This window comes from Stomoxys calcitrans, chromosome 2 (assembly GCF_963082655.1).
Source record: "Stomoxys calcitrans chromosome 2, idStoCalc2.1, whole genome shotgun sequence".
Lineage (NCBI taxonomy): Eukaryota > Metazoa > Arthropoda > Insecta > Diptera > Muscidae > Stomoxys > Stomoxys calcitrans.
Genome location: NC_081553.1, coordinates 201416383 through 201440380, shown reverse-complemented (window position 1 = coordinate 201440380; position 23998 = coordinate 201416383). Strand labels below are relative to the sequence as shown.

Below are 23998 nucleotides of genomic sequence, written 5' to 3'. Positions count from 1 at the left end.
GAGATTAACGCCTTCTCTGAGGATGGCACGTTCTACATTGTCTGGTTGTCGGGCTTTAGCAGAGAAAGGGGTAAGGAAAGAGCAGACGATTTGGCAGTAAAGGACAGAAGACTGCTATCAATAAACTTGGTTAATCCAAAGCCTTTCGAGGTGACATAGTCCGAGATAAGGAGGTGGGTGATTAACGCAACACTTTAGAACTGAACTTAGCACGCTTCTACTTGTTTACTATTTAGAGCGCACAATAAACCGATTACTGACATAGATGTATGTCTATAGTGGCATGGGCAGATTTATACCTTACCTAGCCTAGCATGGAATTCTCTACATTGTCTGGATCTGATTATATTTGGAGGTAGCATGTCCGCCTATTCGAAGCCTTGCGAGTACTTCAGAAAAAAAATTCAGCGGTGGTTATCTCCTCCTTATGCTGGTGACTATTGTGAGGTACCTTACCATTTGCTATGGCAGCCATGTAAAAAGTTCTCCACAAAGAAGTATCGCACAGCGGCATGCCGTTCGGACTCGCCTTTAAAAGGGAGGCCCCTTATTATTGAGTTAAAATTTGAATCGGACAGCACTCATGGATATGTGAGAAGTTTGCCCCAACTCCTTAATGAAATGATTATGCCAAAATTGCATCTTTTGCAGTTGTATCGAACTCTTGAGTCAACCACTTGAACTCACATAAAACGCATCTTATATCCGATTTCGACTAAGTTTGGATATGATATCCATGGTGGTGGATATCTAGAGGCAATTTTTTGTATTGGGTTGCCCAAAAAGTAATTGCGTATTTTTTAAAAGAAAGTAAATGCATTTTTAATAAAACTTAGAATGAACTTTAATCAAATATACTTTCTTTAAACTCTTTTTCTAAAGCAAGCTAAAAGTAACAGTTGATAACTGACAGAAGAAAGAATGAAATTACAGAGTCACAAGCTGTGAAAAAATTTGTCAACGCCGACTATATGAAAAAACCGCAATTACTTTTGGGGCAACCCAATACTTTTACTTGTTGTTCATAAAGAAACCCCAAAACATTTACCAAATTATTATTGGAATCTTTTCTGCAATCCCTGTAGTCACAAACCACTGCTTCTAAGATGCAGCATATTTAGTTTATAACTTCACACAGTATGGAATTGCTTTTCCTCTGCTCAGGAAATGGCTTACAAATTAATAATTCATTCGGAAACACATGTAGATATTTCATAAGAAAAAAAGTTTTCCTGCCTCTTGCACACACCACTGTGTGTGGAGAGAGTTTTAACTTTCCCTAGGTCAATTACTTTTATGCTAGCTCCTTTCGTCTTTTACTCCCCCGCCCCCAGTGGAGTTCGTGTTGGACATGAACATAATTCTCAAAGTTTTTTGTTTGTTTTTGTTTTTTTCTTGGCTTCTTCTCATTTTTATGGTTAACAAACCAAATACTTTCCAATAAAAGATTACTTATTATAAACCACGTAGCGAGAACTTCTTCTTTTTTTGTCTTTTGTTTTTTGTCTTTCTTATGGACCATTCCCCTAGGGACATATCAGTCAACATTTCCAAAGAGTACTTCAACGCCCTCTTGACTATTTTACGATCCATCATCTTCCAAACTGAATTCGTTTATTACGTGCGAGTAGAATACATAACATAAAGTCAGCCAACTTGTTATCCTAGCAAGGATTCGTCGTCGCCCATTTCCAGGGGTCATACATTCTTCATTCTACTACATCAACCGTCATACATAGTAATTTCTATCTTTGGTTGAAGTTATTCCCAGGAGTTTATGTCATATTAGGAGGTACCGACATTTTTGTTGTTTTTATTTAAAAAAAATCCCCAAAAAACCAAACAAAAATTTAACAAGTAAAAGCGTGCTAAGTTCGGCCGGGCCGAATCTTATATACCCTCCACCATGGAGCGCATTTGTCAGTTCTTTTCCCGGCATCTCTTCTTAGGCAAAAAATGATATAAGAAAAGAAAGAAAGAAAAATCTGCTATTAGAGCGATATCAAGATATGATCCGGTTTGACCACAATTAAATTATATGTTGGAGACCTGTGTAAAATGTCAGCCAATTCGAATAAGAATTGCGCCCTTTGGGGGCTCAAAAAGTAAAATAGAGAGATCGATTTATATGGGAGCTGTATCGGGCTATAGACCGATTCAGACCATAATAAACACGTATGTTGATGTTCATGAGAGGATCCGTCGTACAAAATTTCAGGCAAATCGGATAAGAATTGCGCTCTCTAGAGGCCCAAGAAGTCAAGACCCAAGATCGGTTTATATGGCAGCTACATCAGGTTATAGACCGATTTGACCCATACTTGGCACAGTTGTTGGATATCATAACAAAACACGTCGTGCAAAATTTCATTCTAATCGGATAAGAATTGCGCAATCTAGAGCCTCAAGAAGTCAAGACCCAAGATCGGTTTATATGACAGCTATAACAGGTAATGGCCCGAATTGAACCATACTTAACACAGTTGTTAGAAGTGATACTAAAACACTATGTGCAAAATTTCAGTCTAGTCGGATGAGAATTGCGCCCTCTAGAGGCTCAAGAAGTCAAGACCCAATATCGGTTTATATGGCAGCTATATCAGGTTATAGACCGATTTGAACCACACATGGCACAGTTATTGGATATCATAACAAAACACGTCGTGCAAAATTTCATTCAAATCGGGTAAGAATTGCGCACTCTAGAGGCTCAAGAAGTCAAGACCCAAGATCGGTTTATATGGCAGGTATATCAGGTTATGGACCGATGTGAACCATGCTTGGCACAGTTGTTGGATATCATAACAAAACACATCGTGCAAAATTTCATTCCAATCCGATAGGAATTGGGCACTCTAGAGGCTCAAGAAGTCAAGACCCCAGATCGGTTTATATGGCAGCTATATCAGGTTATGGACCGATTTGAACCATACTTGGCACAATTGTTGGATATAATAACGAAACACGTCGTGCAAGATTTCATTCCAATCGGATAAGAATTGCGCACTCTAGAGGCTCAAGAATTCAAGACCCAAGATCGGTTTATATGGCAGCTATATCAGGTTATGGACCGATTTCAACCATACTTGGCACAGTTGTTGGATATCATAACAAAACACGTCATGCAAAATTCGAATTCGAATCGGATAATAATTGCGCACTCTAAAGGCTCAAGAAGTCAAGACCCAAGATCGGTTTATATGGCAGCTATATCAAAACATGGACCGATATGGCCCATTTACAATACCAACCGACCTACACTAATAAGAAGTATTTGTGCAAAATTTCAAGCGGCTAGCTTTACTCCTTCGGAAGTTAGCGTGCTTTCGACAGACAGACGGACGGACGGACGGACGGACGGACGGACAGACGGACGGACATGGCTAGATCGACATAAAATTTCACGACGATCAAGAATATATATACTTTATAGGGTCTCAGACGAATATTTCGAGTAGTTACAATCAGAATGACGAAATTAGTATACCCCACATCTTATGGTGGAGGGTATAAAAAGGCCTTTTGAGCTAAACCAATTTTTAGGATTTGTTAAAAATAAGAATCAAATCTCCAATTTAATGACATTATTCCAATCAAAGCAATTTATGGTGACCATAAACTCCCACGCTATGGGGCAAATTGCTACAAGTGTTCTACGGATAGTGTTGGTCAATTGCAAAAAAAAACTTTTTTTTTTTTTTGCAAGAGGCAATGGCGTAGGGCAAAGGGGGTGAGGTCAAAACCAAATATTATTTGGTGAAAAAATACATTATCTTAGACAACATCAAAAATAAGTTAAAATCCACATCCATTAATAAATTAACCATCCTATTTTATAACATCTCCACTACCACACCCATAGTAATATGCAAATGGGGGCTTGTCTGGATCATATTTGATTTAGGTCCTGAGAACTCTTATACAAGTCACAGTTTCAGCGAAATCAGGCAACAAATCCACTTTTTATGGGATTAAGACCCTAAATTGAAAGATCGGTCTATATGGCAGCCATATCTAAATATAGTCTGATCTGGACCATATGCTGGTCGGATGACGGGAGGCTTAATAGAAGTCACTGTATCAAATTCTAGCGAAATCGGGTAAAAAATTAAGCTTTTTTGGGCTTAAGACCATTAATCGGCAGATTGGTCTATATGGCAGCTATATCTGAATATAGTCCGATATGAACCATAATTTCAACGAAATCGGATAATAATTGCGGCTTTTATGGGCTAAAGACCTTAAATCGGCAAATTGGTCCATATGGCAGCTATATCTAAAAATAGTCCGATCTAAACCATATTTGTGGACACCATTAGAAAGAGTATGACATCTAGTGAACTGCTCAAATACAAACAGCATGCCTATATCAAGGGAAGGGTGGAGGTCACCGTAGCGCAAAGGTTAGCATATCCGCCTATGACGCTGAACGCCTGGGTTCGAATCCTGGCGAGACCATCAGAAAAAATTTTCAACGGTGTTTTTACCCTCCTATTGCTGGCAACATTTGTGAGGTACTATGCCATATAAAACTTCTCTGGAAAGAGGTGTCGCACTGCGTCACGCCGTTCGGACTCGGCTATAAAAAGGAGGCCCCTTATCATTGAGCTTAAAACTTGAATCGAACTGCACTCATTGATATGTGAGAAGTTTGCCCCTGTTCCTTAGTGGAATGTCCATGGGCAAAATTTGCAATATATCAAGGGAAGGTCGGTGGAGATTGCCCTGCACGAGGTTGTGCATAAAATAGAAGAATCCTTCGATGCCACACACTGGCGGTATGCATTGACAACGAGGGGCTTTTAACAATGTGCGGAGCGACACACTGATCCAATCCTTAGACCAGTACCGGGTGGACCCGGTCCTTAGAGACTGGATAAACCATAAGCTAAGGAACAGGTCGATAAATTGTGTGTCCAATGGCATAAATATAAGGGAGAAAGTGGCACAGGGCACGCCACAGGGGGGCATTTTATCGCCACTCCTATGGCTGACAACCATAAATGACTTATTACGGATGCTGACTGAGGAGGGATTTGAATCCGACTGCAAATCTGCGTCTTTACGCAAACGATGTTATAATAGTTCTAAGAGGTAATGATCCGAACGAGCTATGCAGAAGGGCTGAAAGGGTCTTGCATATGGCATATGACTGGGCTAGACCCAGACGTCTCAATGTTAACCCAGAGAAGACTGAAATATGCCTGATCACGAGGAAGACGAAAGTGGGCGGATTTAACGCACCACGTTTCCTCAATAAGACGATTTCGATATCTGACAAGGTGAAATATTTAGGTGTGATCTTGGACAGGAAACTGAATTTGAAGTGTCACATTCAGGAGCGTACTGAGAAGGCTCACAGATGTTGGGCACAATGTATATGGGCCGTAGACTCGAAATGGGGCCTGAATCGTAGGATAGTCCACTAGCTCAACAGGAGCGTGATTAGACCAATACTTACTTACGCCTCAGTAGTTTAGTGGACTGCTATGGAGAAAAAGTGCAACAAAAGGACCATACAACAGGTTCAGAGAACATGTTGTCTTGGCATAGGCGGAGCGATGAGGACCACGCCCACTTGGGAACTGGAGACTATTCTAGATATCCGACCCATTGACATGCAGATTAAGTGTGAGGCGGCCACTACTGTTATGAGACTAAAGACGATGGGAGAATGGATTGAGAATGGGAGCAGCTCATACCATCGCAGTATTATAGAGGTGACGATAGGAAACCTGGAAAGAAGGAAAGAAGTTTCCGATCGGATACCTGAGATGAACCTTGAAGTCGAGTGCGACGCACTGCTGCCATCGGCACAGTCTTGGATTGGCGGAACCCTAGTATGGACATCTAGAAGATCATGTTACACAGATGTATCAAAGCTAGAGGACAGAGTGGGCCTGGTTTACATTGAGAACCCAGGGACTGAGATCTATTTTAGACTGCCTGACCATAATACGGTCCTGCAGGCGGAGATCCGGGCGATCACGGAATGCGTGAAGTGCTGTGGTGCTAACGCGAGGACGTCGAGTCTGAACATCTTTACCGACAGTAAAATTGCCATAATGGCAATATCAACCAGGACGGTAAGGTCACGAGCAGTCTTACAGTGTAAGAAGGAGATTAACGCCTTTTCTGAGGATGGCAAAATCCGCATTGTTTGGGTGCCGGGCCGTAACGAAGTAAGAAGAAATGAAAGGGCAGACGATTTGGCGGTGAAGGCCAGAGGACTGCCGTCAATAAACTTGGTTAACCCGAAGCCTTTCGGGTCGACGCAGTCCCAGTTAAGGGAGTGGGCGACGAATGCGCATGCAACATTGTGGAAAAGCGAAACGGTCGGTAGGACGGCGAAAATCCTATGGGGGGATCCAGATCGAAAGAAGATGATGCTATTACTGAAAGGAAGCAAGAAGGAGGTCAGTACAGCCATCGGTATCATAACATGGAACACATGGAACTACGTGCTAACTTATGTTAAATCGGTGCTGCAAGTGATAGCATGTGTAGGGCATGCGGGAAAGATGATGAGACGTTGTAGCATTTCCTTTGTCATTGCCCGGTTTTCGCGTCCAACAGATACCGGTACTTAGGTGGAGACACAATACCAGACATGAGCCAACTTAGGGGAGTGTTATTGAAAATAATTAAGGATTTTGTAAGTAGCACGGAATTCCTAACTTAAAATTTTCTTTTTAGAAGTTACTTTATAGTTTTTAGAGCGCACAACTGGCGATTACTGGCTTAGGTGTATGTCCATAGTGGCATGGGGCGTATTAACATCTGCACCCTCTTTTCAATCTAACCTAACCTAACCTAAACCATATTTGAGTCGGACGTCAGGAGGCTTAAAGCAACTCTCTATTTAAAATTTTATAAAATCGGATAATAATTGCGTCTTTTATGGGCTTAATACTCTCAATCGGCAGCTATATCTGAACAATAGGTGTGATAATGGAAGGATTAAAACAACTCACTGTTTCTAATTTCCTTGAATAAATGCGTCTGTTAAGGGTATAAGAACCTAAACCGGCATATCGGTCTATATGGCAGCTAAACGCAAATATGGTCCGATATGGGTATACAGTATGCGATATAAGGTTTAAATATCGGACACCTAATACAACTTCCAGTTTCAAATTTCAACGAAATCGGACAAAAAATACGTTTTTTAAGGGCCCAAGACCCTTAATCATCAGATCGGTCTACATGGCAGCTATATCCAAATATAGTCCGATTTGGCCCATGCAATAACTTAATTTGCGTATAGTAGAAATACGAGTCTGTGCAAAATTTCAACTCAATATCTCAATTTTTAAAGACTGTAGCATGATTACAACAGAGGGACACTCGGATGGACAGACAAGTGTTCATCGATAAACCGTTTTAAAATTCTACGATGATCAGAAATATATATATATATATATATATATATATATATATAGATTTTTCATATAGTCATCGTTGACAAATTTTTTCACAGCTTGTGACTCTGTAATTGCATTCTTTCTTCTGTCAGTTATCAGCTGTTACTTTTAGCTTGCTTTAGAAAAAAAGTTTAAAAAAAGTATATTTGATTAAAGTTCATTCTAAGTTTTATTAAAAATGCATTTACTTTCTTTTAAAAAATCCGCAATTATTTTTTGGGCAACCCAATATATTGTAGGGTCGGAAATGTATATTTCGATGAGTTGCAAACGGAATGACTAAACGAATATACTCCCTATCCTATGAAGATGGGTATAAAAATTATGACAACCCTGTAATTTTCCACAAAATTGTCTGCTAATTTGTTATATATAAACATATTTATACCCTACACCATTACTGTGGTACAGGGTATTCTAACTTAGTGAATTTGTTTGCAACACCCAAAAGGAAGAGAGATAGACCCATTAATAAGTATACCGATCGACTCAGAATCACTTTCTGATTCGATTTAGCTATGTCCGTCTGTCTGTCTGTCCGTCCGCATGTCTGTCCTTCCGTCTGTCCGTCCGCATGTCTGTCCTTCCGTCTGTCCGTCCGTCTGTCTGTCCGTCTTTCCATGTTAATTTGTGTACAAAGAACAAGGGGCAGTTTTCATCCGATCGTCTTCAAATTTGGTATAGGCATGTTTTTCTGTCTAGAGACGAAGCCTATTGAAATTGGAAAAAAATCGGTTCAGATCTGGATATAGTTCCCATATACATGTTCGCCCGATTTTCAGTAATAATGCCATAATATGGTCATTTGTTAACCGATTTTCTCGAAGTTTGGCAGGAGGGATTTTATCAGACTCTCTACATTATTGGTGAATTTCGTGAATTTCAGATTTAGATATAGCTCTCAAATATATGTATCGCCCGATTTTCACTCCTAGAGCCACTGCAAGCGCATTTATTGACCCATCTTGCCAAAATTTTGCTAAATGCTTTCCTCGACCACTGCCACAGTATCTGAGGATTTTGCTCGAAATCGGTTCAGATTTAGGTATAGCTGTCTTATATATATGTTCGTCCAATTTTGAGAAATATTGCAAGAAAATGCTCAGTTTTAAATGGATTCTACCGAAACTTTGTAGGAAGGATTTTCTTATAACTCTCAATATTACTGGTGAATTTCATAGAAATCGGGCCAGATTTAGATATAGCTCTCATATATGTATATCGTCAGATTTTCACCCCAAGAGCCACTGCAAGCGCATTGTTTGAACAATCTCGCCAACATTTTGCACAACGTTTTACTCGACGACTACCACATTATCTGAGAAATTTGTTCGAAATTGGTTCAGAATTAGATATAGCTCTCATATATATGTTCGTCAGATATTGGGTAATTTGATATAATGTTGCCATTTGTCTACCGTATTTTTTACAGTTTTAACATATTTGCTCGCCGTGGTCCACCAAAATTGGTTCAGCATTGGACATAGATTTCAAATTGTACTTATAGGGTAGGTGTAGGATATTACACAGTCGGCACTGCCCGACTTTTGCCCTTCTTTACTGGTTTTTTATAAAGTTGTTATAAACACATTTGAACCTAAAAGCCTAAAATGACTTCCTAATAAGGAAATATTTGAGTAGAGTTTATATAAAAATGTAAAACTTGTCGACAAATAAAAGGTGGGGGTCATCCTACCCTTCTCAAGTGTTTAGTACAAAAATGTGGTCAGATGTGGGTCTCTGAACATAGCGGTGAAAGACAGAGCACCACAGGCATGCCGGATTTTTTTTTTTAGCCGTTATAAACGCTCCTATGTGTGCTTGGGCTATCGCCAATAAGGTTTTTTTAACCATTCTGCTATGTTAACGATATTATGACACTTCTCAAGAGATTGCTTTGATGCAGGAACCTTGGGAATAGCATATTACTGTAACGGAGTGAGGACCCTATTTCTCAACATGCGAAAACATAGGTCTGACTGTTCACAAGAAAGACAATGTTTGGTCACACTGAACTGGAAGAACCACAAAAAGAAGCGAATGCAGAAGACTTATAGATGTTGATCACAAAGCAGTAGAATTATAAAAGTTGAAATGGATACTGTAACCTAAAATTGTACCCTGGTTCTACCAAAATATGATGAGGCCGCTTCTGGCATAGGCATCGGTAGTATAGTGAACCGGATTAAAAGAGGATGATGTTGTATTGGCATAGGTTGGGCTGTGAGAACCCCGCTGACAGGGCTGACAATGTATCCCTATTGTGACCTGGGATCATAAAGCTCACGTCACCTATTAAACCGCCCAGCTAGGCCCTCTCGACTCAAATCCAGATCCCTCTGGACACGCACCACCTTACTCGCAGAGTTCCTGGATATGGATATTTAAGAGGAACCAAGCAGACGAAAGATAGAACCAAGAGACTGATATAAGAACAGCAGCAGAACAATGTTAATCGTATTTGGAACGGATGTAAGCGAGACCATCAGAAAAAAATTTTCTGCGGTGGTTTTCCCTCCTAATGCTGGCAACATTTGTGAGGTACAAAGCCATGTAAAACTTCTCTCCAAAGAGGTGTCGCAGTGCGTTACGCCGTTCGGATTAGGCTAGAAAAAGAAGGGCCCTTATCATTTAGCTTAAACTTGAATCGGACTGCACTCATTGATTTTTGAGAAGTTTGCCCCTGTTCCTTAGTGGAATGTTCATGGGCAAAATTTGCAATATCAGGTTTTAGAGCGATTTAGGCTAAACTTACCACGGTGATTGGAATGAAATACTTTATGCTAAATGTTAGCCAAACCGGATAAAAATTGCGGCTTCTAAGGGTCAACGAATTCAAGTCGAAGGACCACTTTATATGAGAGCTATATCCAAATCTGAACCAATATGGCCATTTGCCTTTTTTTTGCGTAAGATAGAGGGAGGGGGATTGCCCTCTGACACGTCCTTTCATTTGAGTAGAATATATTCTCGTCCATCCTACATGACAGTTTGGCGTTCCATTTATTGGGAGGAGAGGGTCGGTCCCCCCGACGATAAGAACCAAACGACAATTTATTTGAGTCTTTTATTGTCGCGATCTACTGTCCTGCGGAATGGTAGGACGTGACCCAGATACTTGAATTCTTACACCATCACTAGATTCGAAATATACTGTCATAGACCTTTCTTTAAATTGACATATTATCCCGATCGAACTTCATGTCCTACTGAATGGTATTTAGTGGGTGGGCCGGTCCCAGACTCTGTCTTAATTGTGCATGCCAGATTCGTAGTCAAGTGCCAAAAACCTTTCATTCGTTACCCATTTTGTGGCGTTGGACATTTATGCCCTTGGACCATATTTTTATAACATATGTTTACTCAGCTTCCAAATATCTTTCGTTTGACATCCATATTGTCCCAATCGCTAAATATGTCCTGTTGAGGGGTTTTGGGGGTGGGAAGGTGCCTCAGACACTAAGGAATACATTTTTATGTCAGCATTGGACTCTACCTTTAAATGCTTTGATTTGATATTCATATTTTCTCAATCGGTAAATTTGTCCTGCTGAGGGGTTTTGGGTGGTGGGGAGGGCTCTCAGACACCAAAAAAATAATTTTTTCTTCAGATTTGTATTCTACTTTTAAATATATTTTATTTGATACCCATATTAGTCAAAGCAGTTTAAGAGTCCTGTTGGGTGGTGTTTTGGGGGGGTGGGGGCCCCCCCGACGCTAAGGGTAACATTTTAATGCCATGTTCGTTCTCTACTCTCAATTAACTTTCATTTGATATCCATATTGCCAAAAGCGGTAGAAGTGTCCTTTTGGGGTGGGGGACCTCCCGAAACTTAAGAGTGCAATTTGTATACCAAATTCGTACTCTACTCTTAAATACCTTTCATTTGATACCCATATTGTCCCAATCGGTGCACATGTCCGTTCGGGTTTTGGGATGGGGCGTCCCCCCAGGTTATTTGATTCCAAAATGTTTTACCAATTTCCTGTTTTTTTGGTACCATAAGGTGGCGTACAAAATTTCGCTTAAATCGGTGCACGCATCTCCGAGATCTGGCGTTTTTTGAAAATTGTGGTATGGGGGGGGTTGGTTCAGATTGAGATATAGCTCCCATATATATAAATCGCCCGATGAACACTTATAAGGACTTAGTTACTACAATTTTAAGACGTTTTGTATGAAATTTGTGATGGAAAGTTTCAATATCCATCTGAAAGCCTCTGCTACATTTCATCCAAATCGGTTCAGATTTGGTTCTATAACCTGATATAACTTCCATATAAACCAGTTTTTGACAGATTTGCCAGACATTTTGTATGTAAAACACACATGTGTCCTTCAACTATGCTAATTTGTGTAAATCCTTGACGGTGGGTTTCCTTAGATTTGGCCCTGCCGACTTTTGCACGTTTTTACTTGTTTTTGTTAAAAAATAAAACAATGACAATATATTCCATGAAATTCTAAGCAATTTTATAAACATTCCTCCATTTCTATTCATCCATTCACATATGTCCCCATTTGCTAATAACACTGCTACGCTTGGTAATGGATACTCACTCGACATGGCAAATAAGCATGATTGCCCTCTTGTACGGTCACATTGTTGGCACCGGCTAAACTAGAATTTCTCCTGGGAATTTGCAATTTGCGATGCTGATACCGACGCTGCAGTTGCGCCTGGTCACTTCCACCTATATTATCGAAATACAGAAGATTTTCGAGAGAGCTCATATTGTCGGGTGACATGTGGTGATTTGATGGCGCCTCTGTTGTCGTTGTGGATACCGTGTTTAAATAAGCTGGCAAATCTGCGACGGCGAACACGGGAAACGGTGGTAAATATGTGGGAATTGAAAATCCCTTCGTTAATAAATCCTTGGCCGCCTGTTCAGCTTCGGTTAGGGGCGGTAAATCACTGGCATCGTATGTGCCCAAGATTGATGTGGGCCCCGATAATAATTCACTGGATGCATTAAAATCGTCCAGTGTAAGTGGCTCATTCTGTATCAGTGTGGTTGCCGTTAGGTAGGAGGACGACGAAGAGGAGGAGGAGGAAGAGGACAGGGATGAAGAGGACATTGATGATAGAAATGGCAATGTTTCAGCAGTCTCCACAGCAGCCATTGGCGTCACTTGTGACGATTGCGATGATGTGGACGATGAAGGCAATGCTTCGGTGAGAGCTGCCGTTTCCAAGGACTTTAATGACTTTCTCTCCATTGAAGAGGATGATATTGATGTGGCGGACAACGTTTCTGATGCGGATAATGATGATGACGATGTTGATGGTGATAACGATGATATTGATGACAATGACAATGACGACAATGACGACGACGACGACGACTTTGTCAATGGCAGACTTGATGATGCCATAGACGGTATTGTTGTAAGCGTTGTTGTCAAGGTGACAGGTGAATTTGGTAAACTGTCATTGACTTTGGAAGATTTATTTGTAGCTGTTGTTGTCTCTGTTGCTGCAGGTATATTTGAATTGTTGCTGTTGTTGTTGTTATTCGCCAATGAAATCACTTTGAGCTTTTGCTCCAGCATTGAAGTGGTGCCACATATCGTAAACTCTGTAAACAAAGACAAGAGGACCAGGAAAGACAAAAGTTAATATGATTCACACATGCATTCAAGTGGCATCTTAGAAGAGCATACATCTAAAACTAATTAAGTTTGTTAGAATTGATATGCGCTTAATTCAAATTTATTTAATTTAGAAGAACTTTCATTAGTTTGTTAGTTTCTATTGTTTTCTTAAGAAAATAGATGTAATTCTCATTTTATACCCACTATCCTTAGAGGAGGAGCATATTGATTTTGCCATTCCATTTGCAATACATCGAAATATGTATTTGCGAGCATACAATGTATTTAGTATACAGGATAGCGACACAAAGTGTTACCAAATCAAACGAGGACATTTTTTTTGTGTGAAAATATTTGTTTTTGATTCATATGAAAAAATGTGTGCTAGCAATGAATATTGCTCTGAAATACGAGCTGCATACTGCAATGTAATGGACTGGTATTTTAACCCCTTCCCCGAACTATGGCTTTCTTCAGCTCATTCATTCTGCCACATTTTTAATTCTTACCTTGCTCTTTAGAATGACAGAAATAGTACATCCGATTGACATCTGACTAATTGGATAGGTTTTGTGTGGACAAAATAAAGTGCGAAACATGATTTTTAGCCAATATTGGCTTCCACGTCCTTTGTGTGACGGTGCCGAATCTTGTTTGGTGCGTCCATGGTCTACGACCGAAAAGTTTAAGTGCCCGTGGCTCCAAAATAGTTTGCAAAAATGTTTTCTCTATAAAAAGTTCCACTTACTTTGACGTCAAACTCAATGAACACGATTGGAGAGCGGTTATCGGCGGTCACATTTCTCCGTTACATATGATTGAATGTTACTTCGGGTGGCCGTTAGCAGGCTCAAATTCTTCTACATGCGCTCGGTTAAGCAAACCTAACCATTTTGGATATTGACTAATAGCTCACTTGGGAAATAATTTTCTTCAAAGAACATGATGTTTGGAAATTAACCATGTTCATGCAAACGCAACAACTCGTTTGCTTTTTCATCGCAAATTTTTTTTTGTTTTGCTGTAAGATTGTGCGCCTTTTGAAACTTGTAAAAGTTTACCTTAAACTAGTTTTTCAATAAACGTTGCTTCATTTTACTGTTGATTGTTTCACGGTTGATTGTCAATAATGCTGGCACAGTGGATTTAGTTAAATTGGAGTATTCACTAACCGAACCATTTCAGGTGTTGTTGGGGTTTTTATACCCAACACCACCACTGTCGTACAGGGTATTATAACTTTGTGCATTTATTTGTAACGCTAGGAAGGAGCAGATCTATACCCATGGATAAGTATCACCGATCGGCTTAGAATCACTTCCTGATTGGATTTAGCTATGTCCGTCCGTCTGTCTTGTAATCAAGGTAAAGGTCACATTTGTTGTCTGATTTTCATAAAATTTTGCACAAGTCACTTTTTTGGTTCAAGAACTAAAGCTATTGATTTTGGTTCAGATTTAAATATAGCTCCCATATATATCTTTCATCCGATAGTCGCCACAATTTTTATCCGATCTTTACAAAAAATTGACGTCCCAATTGGCGTGCAAAATTTCATAAAAATCGATTCAGATTCAGATATAGCTCCCATATGAATCTTTCATCCGATATGGCCTAAAAAGCCGTAGTCGTTACAATTTTGGTCCGATCTTGACAAAATTTTACGTGGCATGTTTTATTTGACATTTCAATACGTGTGCAAAACTTGAAAAAAAGTAAAAAGGTGGTAAGTTCACCCGGGCCGAACATTGGATACCCACCACCTCGGGTATATAAGTAAACTACCTTTCGTCAAAATCCGGTGAAAAATGCATACCTTATGCCCCATAGCAGCTTTATCGAAATATGTTCCGATTTGGACCAAATACTTATAAATACAAGTCATTGTTCAATTGTGTATAAAAAAATATTGGTCTTTTAAGTAGCTATATTTAAAAATAAACCGATCTGCACCATATACGACACGGATGTCGAAAAGCCTAACATAAGTCATTGTGTCAAATTTCAGTGAAATCGGATTATCAATGCGCCTTTTATGGAGCCAAGACTTAAAATCAAGAGATCGGTCTATATGGCAGCTATATCCAAATATGGACCGATTTGGGCCAAGTTTCAGAAAAAAATTCCTAGAGCCTAACACAACTAACTGTCCCAAATTTCGGCGAAATCGAACAATAAATGTGCCTTTTATGGCCCCAAAACCTTAAATCGAGAGATCGGTCAATATGGCAGCTTTATCCAATTCTGGACCGATCTGTGCCATATTGTGAGGGGCTTAACCTTACTCACTGTCCCAAATTTCCGCGACATCGGACAATATATGCGCCTTTTATAGGCCCAAAACCTCAAATCGAGATATCGGTCTATATGGCAGCTATATTGAAATCTGGACCGATCTGAACCAAATTGAAGACTTATGTTGAAGGGCCTAACACAACTCGCTGTCCCAAATTTCGGCGAAATCGGGCAATAAGTGCCCCTTTTATGGGCCCAAGACTTTAAATCGAGAGATCTGTATAAATGACAGCTATATCCAAACCGATCTAGGCCAAATTGAAGAAGAATATTGAAGGGCTTAACACAACCCTTTGACCCAAATTTCGGCGAAATCATATATAAAAAACCACTATATGGTAGCTATATCCAAATCTGCACCAAGTTGAAGAAGAGTGTTGAAGAGCATAACATAACTCGCTGTCCCAAACTTCAACGAAATCATACAATATATCCGCCTTTGAAAGGCCCAAAACCTCAAATCGAGAGATCGGTCTATATGGCAGCTATATTGAAATCTGGACCGATCTGAACCAAATTGAAGACTTATGTTGAAGGGCCTAACACAACTCGCTGTCCCAAACTTCAACGAAATCGGTCAGCAAATGCCCCTTTTCTGGTTCCAAGATCTTAAATCGAAAGAACGGTCTATATGGCAGCTGTATTCAAATCTGGTCCGATCTGAACCATATTTGAGTCGGATGTCGAGAAGCCTAAAGCTACTCACTGTTTAAAATTTCAGCGAAATCGGATAAAATATTAAACTTTCATGGACTTCAGACCCTTAATCAGCCGATCGGTCTATATAGCAGCTATATCTAAATATAGTCCGGTCTAACCCATGTTTGGGCCAGATATCGGGAAGGCTAAAACTACTCACTGCTTCAAATTGTACCGAAATCGGATAAACAATAAAGCTTTTTTGGGCCTAAGACCCTTTATCGGCAGATCGGTCTATATAGCAGCTATATCCAAATATGGTCCGATCTGGCTCGTTCAAAAACTTAACCATCGTACATCAAAATTGATATCGTTTAATCGTCTTCGAATTTTGTTACGATCCCAAATAAATATACTTTGTAGGGTCGAAAATTGATATTTCGATGTGTTGCAAACGGAATGACTAAATCAATATACCCCCTATCCTATGGTGGTGGGTACTAACAACACATAAAATTCAGAAAACAGACCATATGACTATACCCGCCACCATACGATGGGGTATACTAATCTAGTCATTCCGTTTGTAACCTCTCGAAATATTCGTCTGAGACCTTATAAAGAATATATATTCTTGATCGTCTAGTCGTTCTGAATCGATCTAGCCATGTGCGTCCATCCTTCTGTCGAAATCCCGATAGAAGTAGAAGGCGTAAAGCTAGCCGCTTGAAATTTTGCAAAGATACTCTACATCGATGTAGATCGCTGGGGATTGCAAATAGGCCATATCGGCTCCCATATAAACCGATCTCCCGATTTGACTTCTTGAGCCCCCCTTAGAGCCGGAATTTTCGTACGCTTTTTTTGCCGAGTATGGTCCAAATCGGTCTACAACCTGAAATAGCTCCCATATAAACCGATCTCCCTACTTGACTTCTTGAGCCCGTTTAAGACTCAATTTTTGTCTGATTTGGCTGAAATTTTACATGTAGTATTCTGTTATGACTTCCAGCAACTGTGTCAAGCACGGTCCAAATTGGTCTATAACCTGATATAGCTCCCATATAAACAGATCTCCCGATTAGACTTCTTGATCCGCAGGAAGCCGCAATTTTTGTCTTATTTGGCTGAAATTTTGCAAAAAGTGTTCTGTTATAGCTTCCAACAACTGTGCCGAATACGGTAGAAATTGGTCTATAACCTGATATAGCTGCCATATAAACAAATCTCCCGATTTGACTTCTTGAGTCCTTACAATCCGCAATTTTTGGCCGATTTGACTGAAATTTTGCATTCGGTGTTCTGTTACGACTTCCAACAATTGTCTAAATACGATTCAAATCAATCTATAACCTGACATAGCTCCCATGTATACCGGTCTCTCGATCATCTTTGTTCGGTTCCTTGATGCTTTAAGTTTTGCTGGTTTGACAGAAGTTTGGTATGAAGAATAAAATTATGGCCTTCAGCTAAATTAATTGCATATAAATTTTTACCGGAATCCACGGTTGTGGGTTCCCAAGATTCGGCCCGGTCGAACTTAGCACGCTTTTACTTCTGCGAGTCCTTAAACGAGATGAAGTGTTCAAGGTCAAAGTGGCAGACCCCAGAGGTATGCCAAGCAATTGTTGAGGAAACGACCTTATAAGACATGGAACAACCTTACACAACGATAAACTGTGAATATAATTCTAGCGGCGCGTAAGCTTATTATTCTAACCACTGCTCGAAGGAGGACAACGGACACACTCCACGATTGTGAGGCGTACTCTTAACTTGTGGAGGTCTACAACTTTTTAAAACTTTCTGATGGTAGCTTGAAGGTTGCTTATAAGATTGTCTGTGTGTCTCGCAATGGCAATCAAAAGCACTTCCTTTTTATACCCTCAACCATAGGATGGGAATATACTATTGGGTTGCCCAAAAAGTAATTGCGGATTTTTAATATAGTCGGCGTTGACAAATTTTTTCACAGCTTGTGACTCTGTAATTGCATTCTTTCTTCTGTCAGTTATCAGCTGTTACTTTTAGCTTGCTTTAGAAAAAAGTGTAAAAAAAGTATATTTGATTAAAGTTCATTCTAAGATTTATTAAAAATGCATTTACTTTCTTTTAAAAAATCCGCAATTACTTTTTGGGCAACCCATAATTTCGTCATTCTGTTTGTAACACCTCGAAATATGCGTCTGAGACGCCATAAAGTATATATATTCGTAATCGTCGTGACATTTTAAGTCGAACTAGCCTCGTCCGTCCGTCCGACAGTCTGTCGAAACCACGCTAACTTTTGAAGGAATAAAGCTAGCCGCTTGAAATTTTGCACAAATACTTCTTGTTAGTGTAGGTCGGTTGGAATTGTAAATGGACCAAATCGGTCCATGTTTTGATATAGCTGCCATATAAACCGATCTTGAATTTTGACTTCTTGAGCCTCTAGAGGGCGCAATTCTCGTCCGATTTGACTGACATTTTTCACGTAGTGTTTTTATATCACTTCCAACATTTGTGCGAAGTATGGTCCAAATCGATTCATAACCTGATATAGCTGCCATATAAACCGACCTGGGGTCTTGACTTCTTGAGCCTCTAGAGCGCGCAATTCTCATCCGATTTGGCACAAATTTGTACAACGTCTTCTACCATGGCCTTCAACATACGTATGCAAAATGGACTGAATCGATCTACAGCTTGATACAGCTCCCATATATACCGATTTCCGGATTTTGCTTCTTGAGCCCCAAATCGGACTATAACTTTTGTTTGCCTAAAAAGAGATACTGCGCAAAGAACTCGAAAGATGCGAACCTTGGTGGAGTGTATGTAAGATTCGGCCCGGCCGAACTTAGCATACTCTTACTTGTTAACTTATTATTTCTTTGTGAACTAGTCCGTATCAGTGTATTCAAATACTTTCAAGTTATAAAACTGGCTAATTCAACAACAGAATCAGACTACCTTCTCTTATTCTTGTGGCACTTCTAATGGAAGTTCCACTAAAACCTATTCCAACATATATGTTCAACTTCTAACAGTATATCAAATTTGAATCATTAGCGTAACATTCTTTCAATTATTTTCCAAAGTTCAAAAATAGAATAAGCCCGTATAAAATTAATTTAGATCATTACCCTGGAACATATGACATACAACCGTCTCCAATTCACATTAAATATGCTTCTCCTTTTATTTTATACAGCTAAAAATAGCAATGAAACCGTTCAATAACTTTGTACTTGAATGACAAATATACCCCAAAATGTCAACATATTTATCTGATATCTAAATTAAGTCCCTATAAAAGCCTAATCGCGAATTTGTCTGCGTGCGTGTGTAATTGTCTCCTAAAGAGCATCCCTTATTTATGTAGCACAGCGTACATGGCTGTCAATCGATATAGCAATCCATTCGTAGCATATTGCAAACAGAATTAGTTATATGAATGCTGTTAATACATTTCTTCATTTCCCCCAAAGTAAATCTATGGAATTTAAGATAAACATTTGCCACTCTCACTCTCTCAGACTAAATGGCTAGCTGGCTGGCTGTCGAGTTCGGAGACTATCTGGCTGTTTAACTGGCTGAGTGGTTGCATGTCCTTTATTTTATGTGTATTTTATACATTTAGAAAATTTTATGTGAATCAATTCAAGTGAAATAAGTAACAAGTTTTTGACGAATAAAGTTGGGCAAGGCCGAGATTGTGTCAAAAGAACATAAGATCAAGGATCCTAAGCTACCTTTGCGGTATGGTGAATACAAAAAGAGTAAACAATGAGAAAATGAGGTATCGGCTCACATGGAAGACTTCAGTTAGTCCGTACAATCATATTTCAGCGTTAGATAGGTGGAGATAGTCCGTTACTCCGGAAATTAAACAGATACTTGCCAAGGTCAAACTCAACAAGTAAAAGCGTGCTAAGTTCAGCCGGGCCGAATCTTACATACCCTCCACCAAGGATCACATTTGCCCGAGTTCTTCTCCCGGCATCTCTTCTTAGGCAAAAAAGGATATAAGAAAAGATTTGCTCTGCTGTTATTATATTATTACATGTTGGAGACCTGTGTAAAATGCCAGCCAATTCGAATAAGAATTGCGCCCTTTGGGGGCTCAAGAAGTAAAATAGCGAGATCGATTTAAATGGGAGCTGCATCGGGCTATAGACCGATTCAGATCATAATAAACAAGTATGTTGATGTTCATGAGAGGATCCGTAGTACAAAATTTCAGGCATATCGGATAATAATTGCGACCTCTAGAGGCTCAAGAAGTCAAAACCCCACTGATTGGAACCATACCTGCCACAGTTGTTGGATATCATAACAAAACACGTCGTGCAAAATTTCATTCCAATCGGATAAGAATTACGACCTCTAGAGGCTCAAGAAGTCAAGACCCAAGATCGGTTTATATGGCAGCTACATCAGGTTATGGTCCGATTTAAACCATATTTGGCACATTTATTGGATATCATAACAAAACACGTCGTGCAAAATTTCATTCAAATCGGATAAGAATTGCGCACTCTAGAGGCTCAAGAACTTAAGACCCAAGATCGGTTTATATGGCAGCTATATCAGTTTATGAATCGATTTGAACCATACTTGGCACAGTTGTTGGATATCATAACAAAACACGTCGTGCAAAATTTCATTCCAATCGGATAAGAATTGCGCACTCTAGAGGCTCAAGAAGTCAAGACCCCAGATCGGTTTATATGGCAGCTATATCAAAACATGGACCGATTTGAACCATACTTGGCACAGTTGTTGGATATCATAACAAAACACGTCGTGCAAAATTTCATTCCAATCGGACGAGATGCTCAAGACGTCAAGACCCAAGATCGGTTTATATGGCAACTATATCAAAACGTGGACCGATATGGCCCATTTACAATACCAACCGACCTACACTAATAAGAAGTATTTGTGCAAAATTTCAAGCGGCTAGCTTTACTCCTTCGGAAGTTAGCGTGCTTTCGACAGACAGACGGACGGACGGACAGACGGACGGACATGGCTAGATCGTCATAAAATGTCACTACGATCAAGAATATATTTACTTTATGGGGTCTCAGACGAATATTTCGAGTAGTTACAAACAGAATGACGAAATTAGTATACCCCCCATCTTATGGTGGAGGGTATAAAAAAGGACCGGGAGAAGATCGAATGCCATATGAATTTAACATTCACGCTACGGATGAGTTCTTAATAGAGATGGCTAAAGTATACTCTAATATCAACACGCAGAGTCGTGTAAAAGAGGAAATGATAAATACAGTAATTTTTCCAATATACAAAAAGGAGAATTTAAATGACACAGCTAACTATCGAGATACATCTTTTACGAATACTTACTTACTTTACTTTAATTGACTATGACAAAATATTTGTTCCATTAGCCGAATGTAGAATAGCGTTCCTAGCGCCTCGATCTTCTGCGCTCATTCTAAAATAGAAGTAAGTCCCCCAGGAACGTGGTCCCACATTTGGAAATCAGATTCGTGTTCTACTCGCAAATACCTTTCATTTGAGTCCCATATTGCCATGGTCGGTAAATATGTCTGATTTAAGGGTGTTTTGGGGCTTGGGGTGATTCCCCTAGCACTTGGTTCGACAATTGGATATCAGATACGTTTCTTATCCTAATCACCTTTCATTTGAGTCCCATATTGTCGTGATCGTAGTCTAAATATATATTTGGTAGGTTTTAGGGTGGGGCGGGTATAGCTTGATTTGCATTTAAATGTCCGTAGTAGCTAACATTTTCCACCGATATGCACAAAATTTGGCTTGGATTGTTTCGTTACTGATTTCAACATATTTGCAAAATTTCATCAAAACCGGATCAGGTTTAGATATAAGTCCCATATATATGTATCGCCCGATTTGCACTTAAATGGCCGATCTGCACAAAATTTGGCACAGGTTGTTTTGTTACTGATTTTAACATATTTGCAAATTTTCTTCAAAATCGGATCAGATTTAGATATAGCTCCTATATATATGTATCGTCCGATTTGCATTTAAATGGCAGTAGTAGCTAAAACTTGCAACCGATCTGCAATAAATTTGGCATGGATTGTTTTGTTACTGATTTTAATATATTTGCAAAATTTCATCAAAATCGGTTCAGATTTAGATATAGCTCCCATATATATGTATCGCCCGATTTGCATTTAAATTGCCGTAGTAGCTAAAATTTGCAACCGATCTATACAAAATTTGGCATGAATTGTTTCGTTACAGATTTCAACATATTTGCAAAATTTCATCAAAATCGGTTCACATTTAGATAAAGCTCCCATAAATATGTTTCGCCCGATTTGCACTTAAATGGCCGTAGTAGCTAAAATTTTCAAACGATCTACACAAAATTTGGCATGGATTGTTTCGTTACTGATTTCAACATATTTGCAAAATTTCATCAAAATCGGTTCAGATTTAGATATAGCTCCCATATATATGTATCACCCGATTTGCACTTATATGGCCGTAGTAACAATAATTTTCAAACGATGGCCAAAATGATTGCATAGAAACAAATATTTTTGTTATCTAAGGGTAATGATACACCAAACTACCCAATCAAACTAAATGCGTATTTACCAAAACTTAAATTTTAAATTTTGTAATTGTGTATTCAGATCAGTTTTTTTTTACAGTGTACGAAAAATAATCGAAAATTTCCATTTCATTCCATTTGGTTCATGCTTATTAGGTTACAGCACACACCAGCAACTACTCCGCCCTAGAAATAAATTTGGAACACATAGAAGAGGAAAAAATAAAAAGGAAACATTTATTCATGGAAAATATTTGTTTTCCCAACAATGATGCCGTTTTTGCCATCTTTTTGTAGGCGTATAGTATTTCAGTTTTTATTTATTTCTTTGGCACATTTGGAAAAAAAGAAACACGTTCGTTAAGTGTCCTTGACAACCAAATGATAACGATGGCAAATACAGTAATTCGCAGCGTATAAAAGTGGGTAGCCATAAAATCAGAGTGTGGTTACGACCACACAAGTTGGGCTAAAACATATTTTATGTCACTTGCATTGATTTCTTCTTGGAAGTGCTCACAAATGTGGATTTAGAAGATATTCCTCGAAAAAACGGAAATCATTAAAAAACAAGTAAGAGCGTGCTAAGTTCGGCAGGGCCGAATCTTATATACCCTCCACCATGGATCGCATTTGTCAAGTTCTTTGCGCGGTGTCTCTTTTTGAATGTTGAAAACAACGGTAGAAGTCATTGTGTGCTAATTCATTACATTCGAATAAGAATTAAGCCTTTAAGAGCTCAAGCAGCTAAATTGGGAGATTGGTATATATTGGAGCTGTATCAGGCCATAGATCGATTCAGACCATATTGGACTCCTGTGTTGAATGTCATGCTCACTCTAGAGGCTTTAGAAGTCAAGATCCCTTACTGGTTTATATGACAGCTATAGGTTATGTACCGATTTGCACCATTCTTAGCACAGTTGTTGGAAGTAATAACAAAACACTTCATGTAAAATTTCAGCGAAATCGGATGAGAATTGTGCCCTCCAGCTGCACAAGGAATCAAGATCCAAGATCGGTTTTTATAGCAGCTATATCAGATTATAAATCGATTCAGACCACACTTAACACAGTTGTATGAAGTCTTTATAAAACACTTCATGCAAAATTTGAGCCAAATCCTTTTTATAGCCGAGTCCGAACGGCGTGCTGCAGTGCCATACCTCTTTGGAGAGAAGTTTTACATGGCATGGTTGTTGAAATCTCGCTTTAGTCTTTAAAAATAGAGATATTGAGCTGAAACTTTTCATAGATTTTTTTTTTGTCCATAAGCAGTTTAAGTTCGAAGATGGGCTATATCGGACTATATCTTGATAAAGCCCTCATATAGACCGTTCCGCCGATTTAGGGTTTTAGGCCCATTAAAGCCACACTTATTATCCGATTTCGCTGAAACTTGGGACAGTGAGTTGTGTTAGGCCCTTCGACATCCTTCTTTAATTTGGCCCAGATCGACCCAGATTTGGATAT

General features: G+C 39.3%; 1 protein-coding gene across 1 annotated transcript in view; it reads right to left on the bottom strand.

Moving 5' to 3' along the window:
• LOC106094300 (uncharacterized) overlaps positions 1-23998 on the bottom strand; it is a 140951-nt gene that overhangs the window by 21584 nt on the left and 95369 nt on the right. Inside the window, exon 3 of the mRNA XM_059363649.1 lies at positions 11986-13007. Within this exon, the coding sequence (XP_059219632.1) occupies positions 11986-13007 (1022 nt within the window). The remainder of the gene's footprint in view (positions 1-11985; positions 13008-23998) is intronic.